The following is a 6064-nucleotide window of genomic DNA, read 5'->3' as shown; positions in this document are numbered from 1 at the left end:
GACACAAAGTGGCCTTGCATATTGAGCAGGAGATGTGAAATGCACATGAGCAGCTCTCATTATTATTTGTTATTGCAGGTCGGCAAAAGCACAGCCAGAGGCCATAGGGCATACACTCAGGGCGACTGCAGCCACGTCTGCAGGGCCAACAAAAGTCTGCAGCCTGGTGTTGTATCAGAAATCATCATGGAATGCAAAAAGTTGGAAATGTCAGGAGCCTGGCAAGCTGCAGGGAAAAAAGCCAGCTACTTAAATATTCACAATATTTGTACCACCTGTGAGGCTGCTTCTGGGCAACGCACGCACCTTGATCCACTAGCGTATGGATTTTTTCTGCTGTTCACAAACTCTTACACAACGAAATACATATGCAAAGTTCCCAAGTTCATATCTGCTTATTTGCATGCAGGTATGAATGGTGCCACTGAATAAATACACAAGAATTTTCCAAAGCGTGCATTGAAGCCCATCGTAGCTTGGTCACTTTTACAGCTAGGTGAGACTTTAATTCCTTCCTCTATGGAGGCCGACTTGGAGAACGTTTCATTCTCTTCAGAATTGCTGCCCCAACGCCTATGATAGGAGTTGGCCTCAAATCTCATGTGTGTTTGCCACTTGTGTTGGGCTATAGCTATCATAGCATGATGGCATGAGGGGCTCATAGCTGCAAGTCATTAGCTTTCATTGAAATGGCAGAGGTTCAACTGCATGGGGCCAACTGGACATTACTTTTGTCACTAGGTGGGCCCACAAATGGCGAAACATGGTTTTCCTCCCTTTTTCTCTCTTCTCTAAGACCCTAACCCGTCTCTCTAGAACCCTGGTACTCTAGACCCTGAGGGGCGTTGCCAACGCCCCTCATTCGTGGGGTAATGAGGAATTAACCATGAGCCCAATCACGTCAGGCGTGGACGACCCCACTGTTTGGACGGCCCAGCGACAGTTGTATCATCCAATGATAGAGGACCAGCTTTTATACCTGAATTAACACCTGTTTTTATCATAACGTGACGCATTGCAATATTGGTGAGCTCCTTTTGTGGGCAGCTTCGACTCGCAAGCTGAGATATCTAATTCTGCAAAGCTCTACTTGCCCCTTGCTTCTTTTCCAGGAGAAAAGCTTTCAGCAATAGGCTATTGCCGATAGCCCAACAAGTGGTGGCAGAACTGCCCCTCTCTTCACTGCAAAAAACATGGCTGGCCGGAAGTTAAAAACAAGGTGAGGGTGCGAGAGACGGTTTGGCGCTTGTGCATGGTGTGACGGTGAGGTGTGCTCAGTGGTTGTCCCAATTAGAGGCTTCCGTGCAGCCTTCCTCCGTAAAGTGCTGCTACAGATTTGTCTGGCATCCCAACTTAGGCTACAGGCGGAGCTCCTCCACTGGTAATGACCTTGTTGCACACTGATATGCAGGAGCACTCACAACAACCTGGCAGGCTACACCCTCATAATCTCGCTGTTTGCGCAATGCGCAATTTTGATGCCGCATATGCCACTGGCGAGGGCCGCAGGTATGCTTCTTAGCGCGTAGCCACTAGGCCTGCTCGATGTCCGACATGAGTCACCAACGGGCAGGTTTCAAAACAAACCTCTGGACAGCTCAGTAAGGCTGCGGTCTCTTCAGCTGACGACAGAAGTGAGTCGTGACAGGAGGCATCTTCAGGAATGAAACCCTTGTGGACGCCCTTGTCGACACGGCGTACACCATAGGACCAGCAAGCAAGGCCGATGTAAAAGCGCTTCGGGCGGAGGTCGACGCTTTGAAGGTCAGCACTTGAACCAATGCCGCTTTCAGCCTATCGTGTCACACATATCCACTTTGCTACGGCCACTGACAGGGGATTTTCATACGCGCAGGCAGCCAATGGTCGGATAAACATGACAGGTGAGTCAGACATGTTCGTCACAGGAAACCCGTTCCCGCTATCACATAAGTCTAACCTAACAATGTCCTGGTGATGCTGCAGCAGACGGCAACTGCCAGGAGATTTGCCCGATTGGACCAGCAGGTATGCAACTAACCTTCATACCTATACCCTGCTAGCTAACACACACTTGTAGAATGCTGTGGTGTATTATCTTTCATGCGCCGTGTACTGGTAGATCATAGATGGTCAGACTTGGAAGATTTTGCTTAAGGCTGTTGCTGTGGGGCAACAAGCGCGCCAAGTGTACAACGCACATTGCGTTCCCAGTGCTAGAGAATGAGCAGTTCTCCCTCTGCTTATGATTGTAGGGAGACTAAATACACAGATCTGTAGTAGCAACCCCCTGTGTAAATCAAACCCCACAAAAGTGGAATGAGTTCAGAAATCCGGCAGTGACCAAGCACTTGAGTCAGAAGTAGCACGATGGCTTCCTGCAATCGAGGAAGCACATGCCTTGTCGGTGACATCTTCTTGTACTGCAGGTGCTGACGGCATGAATGGCGCTGACGGGGCACCAGGTGAAATGACCCTTGAGCTCTATACGTTATCACCTTGATTGAATTTTGCCCCTACAATCGACCAGCTTGCAAGGCATCTTGGTTCCTCAGGCGCTTATTGTATGGCAGCATTTTAGATTTGTGCCCATGCTGAGGGAATCTTAGAGGACTGCACCTAGTCTGGGGGAGTGTTATTAGGGTGGCTCGGCTCAGAAGTCTTATTGTGTGCTTGGAGAAGGCCCAACTGAGCATTTGACCGACTGATCCAATCGATTGTTACGAAACTGAGGAGTCAATTGCTCATTGCAGCTACTTCCATGTGCTGAGATGTGTATTTGATTTGGGGCAACAGGTCCACAAGGCCCTGCAGGTCCCCCAGGTACATCAACTCAAATACCCTCTGACCTATGCTGCTTTGTTCAGACCTTCTCTTGTACACAGCGCTTCAAAAGAGTGAGGGACTCACATGTTTTGTCACAGCTCCCTGTTGAGGCTTGGCATGGTATTTCCTCCCAATAGTGGTGCATGTGCTTGTGCAGGTCCGGCAGGCTTCAACGGCACCGACGGCCCAGCGGGTGATCTCACTCTAGAAATTGCACTTATGCTACCTTGTCATCATCTATTGGACTTCCCCTCTAAGATACATGCTGTTGTGTTCAATCTTGCAGTTTGTGAGAACGATGCTTCTGCCTGCGCAACAGGTCCTCCCGGAGCGCAAGGCGCACAGGGCCCGATTGGTCCAGTGGGCCCGACTGGTCCATTCATACAAGGTCCAACAGGTAATTCTGTGCCCCAATACTTAGTATGAATCCTTAAGCTTTGAGCTTGAGGTCACCTGGCACTCACCTAGACTGGTGGCGTTCCCCTTAAAGATATATGCTGTTGTGTTCAATCTTGCGATTTGTGAGAACGATGCTTTTGCCTGCGCAACAGGTCCTCCCGGAGCGCAAGGCGCACAGGGTCCAGCAGGTAATTCTGTGCCCGGTCCCTGCACCAATACTCAGTATGAATTCTGAAATTTGGAGCTTGAGGTCACCTGGCATTCAACCCAGACTGAGGAATGCGATTGAACCATAGCTTGCCCGAAACATATGCAGCAAGGTTGGAACAGCTGTCAAAGTATATAGTCATATATGGTCATTAACTTTGGTAATCATCAGGCAGACTACCAGTACAATGCAGCGATATGTTTGACAGGGTCTGACCTTGTGGCGTTTATTGTCAAGACTTAAAAACTGGATTAGATGCTGAAAAATCATTGGCATGTGAGTGAGGATTGCATGTGGGTATCTGTTGAAAGAATGTGTTATTCCCTTGCTAAAACAATTTAGCTCTTTGCAGGGCCTGCGACGTCTGTAATTGATGGCAGTGGCGCCATCCTTGGAACCTTTGTTACTGCCGATACACAAACCGTGACCCTCATCACTTCGTCTGGGTAATGTCCTCTCATGCCATTTGCCCCAAATTGGCAGGCCAACTTGCAACCCGCCCGTGCATCTGGCGATGCAACAAACGTTCTGGTGTAAGACACAACAATGTGTGATCCGTATTGGTAATGAACAGGTCCCTTCTCCATAGAATGTGGCAGGGCTAACATAAGTAGCACATGGCATGCATGTGCATCGGTGATAGGTTCTTAGCACTGTAGGATAAGCAGCTTGTCTTCCATTCTTTGAGATCCTCTAGCTTCTCTGAGCCATTTGCCTCTTGTGGGGCGATTGCAGCTTCTGCTGTCAATACTCTGAGATGAAGTTGCTGGTGCTTCTTAGGTACCTCTTGCGGCTTGGGTTCGATGGAGCGTTCCCTTCCTTTAGATTCTACTACGAATCACCCACATGCTCCACAACAGAGCCTTTCTACTTAGCCGGTTTTAGGGGCACGATCACCTGCAACATATTGAGCTATGGCCAGCTGACCCTTGCCGTCCCTGACACTGGCGCCACCCCTTGCTGCCCCTTAGGTGCGTCTTGCTGGCTCAATAACTCCCGGAAGTTCCAGCTTCGATATCATGATCTGCTTGCCCACCCCTGGCTGATCTCACCATGCTTTAGCGTGGGTTGATGATGTTGCGGCATGCTTGATTGAGTAACGCTTGCGGCGTTGAGTTAGTTGGTGGACACCTTGTGCACTCCTTGCCTGGAGACAGATGGCCATTACATCAGACAGAGGTGTTGTGTTGCCAAGAACATCGTATTGCTAGGAAGGTAGAACCAAGTGGGTTGCTCAAGTCTCAGGGCATACCAATGCGCAGTTGTCTTCATTCAGCAGGCATCGTGGCATGATGCTGGCTGACAATATCAACCTGACATGTCTTATGAGATGCCACCTTCAAATCCATTTTGACTTTCATCTGATTCTATCAATTCATTTTCAACCCAATTCTATCTGTGCCCTTGCAGGAAATCCGTGTCCCCCAAGCAGCATTAGCAGCATTGCATCCGGGCAATTTTCTTATAGTGCTACCGGTTTTGCTAATGATTGCTTCCAACAAACTGGTACAGATTTCGGTCTCATTCCTCTGAAGGCGGTCTCATCGGCGGCAGCCGGGGTTCCGAGCTTTGATCCAAACTCTGGAGCCTTCTTGGCCCCTATCGGCGTTGTCTGATGGAAACCCACAGCCAATGCTGTCATGAAACAGCACAATACAGAATCGATCGTTATTCCTTTGCCTGGTTCATGGCGGATAGTAACGCGCCATTTGTACATGCAAATCTCGAGCTGAAAGAACCTTACTAGAAAGAACTCTACGCGATGTGACATTAAACCAGCAGCAAGGGCAATTTGTCAAAGGTCCAGAGTTGGCAGACAGGGCCTGTGTATGCCTGTTAGTGTCACTTTTGGTGGGCCTTTGCTGTTGTATTCGTTTCCTCGCAGCCTTTTTAGCAGCGGTCAGATGAAGGAAAGCAGGTGCCAAGCACTGCATGGCATGTTGTGCATCATGTAGGATACAGTTCAAAGTGAGTTGAGGGGTAGTTGCATGATAATTTTCAGTTAGGGGTGAGCAACAACTGAGTTGAGGTGCCCAATGAACGCGGTATCTTTGATGCAGGATACATATTGCATCATGAATGAATAAAGAGACACATATGCCTTGGAAGTGTATAGAAGGTGTGTCTGTTGAGAGCTGTCAAGGGGCATCTGCCACTGGTGTATGGTGATTGGCCAAGCCAGGATGATGTTGAATGAAAAGGGGCTGGGGTATATCTATGGTGGAGGGTAATAAAGCTCACTTTGCAAGCAGCGATCGCGATGAATGTCATACTGGCATGCCAGCAATGCCGCATGATGCGGGGTCAGAGCTTTGATTAGACTCATTAAAGGTTGCTGTGAGGTTGCAAGCTCCTTTCTGTCCTTGCTGCGCTCGGCAGTAAAATGGACTGTATCAAAGGTTGCAGAAATTGCCGTGCACGCTTCTAGTTGGCAAGTGCTTCAGGCTGATAGCAAATCCGCCATCTGCTGCTAACCCACATGCAATATGACACAGTCAATACCAGGGGCATTTCCGGCTTGTTTTTATCACATTTAAGGAATGTGGGCCTTACGGCTTGAACCGGCCCCCAATTGGACACCCAAACAAGCTCCTCTTATTCATAGTGTGAATGGCATACGTATCGCAGGATGCGCAAATGTTGTAAGTGTAA

At 48.9% G+C, this 6064-nt stretch overlaps 1 protein-coding gene across 1 annotated transcript; it reads left to right on the top strand.

The window, feature by feature from the left end:
• Window positions 1-1487: 1487 nt before the first annotated feature.
• Window positions 1488-3782, top strand: COCSUDRAFT_55838 (hypothetical protein; the record flags this gene model as incomplete). Its single annotated transcript, XM_005646628.1, has 8 exons — window positions 1488-1509; window positions 1649-1764; window positions 1966-2007; window positions 2776-2802; window positions 2963-2998; window positions 3125-3202; window positions 3357-3392; window positions 3765-3782. The coding sequence occupies 8 exons, from the start codon at window positions 1488-1490 to the stop codon at window positions 3780-3782; spliced, it is 375 nt and encodes a 124-aa protein (XP_005646685.1).
• Window positions 3783-6064: the final 2282 nt, after the last annotated feature.

The sequence above is a fragment of the Coccomyxa subellipsoidea genome (assembly GCF_000258705.1).
Source record: "Coccomyxa subellipsoidea C-169, whole genome shotgun sequence".
Taxonomy (NCBI): Eukaryota; Viridiplantae; Chlorophyta; class Trebouxiophyceae; family Coccomyxaceae; genus Coccomyxa; species Coccomyxa subellipsoidea.
The sequence above is the reverse complement of the archived record's forward strand: the minus strand, read 5'-3'. Positions and strand labels throughout refer to the sequence as shown.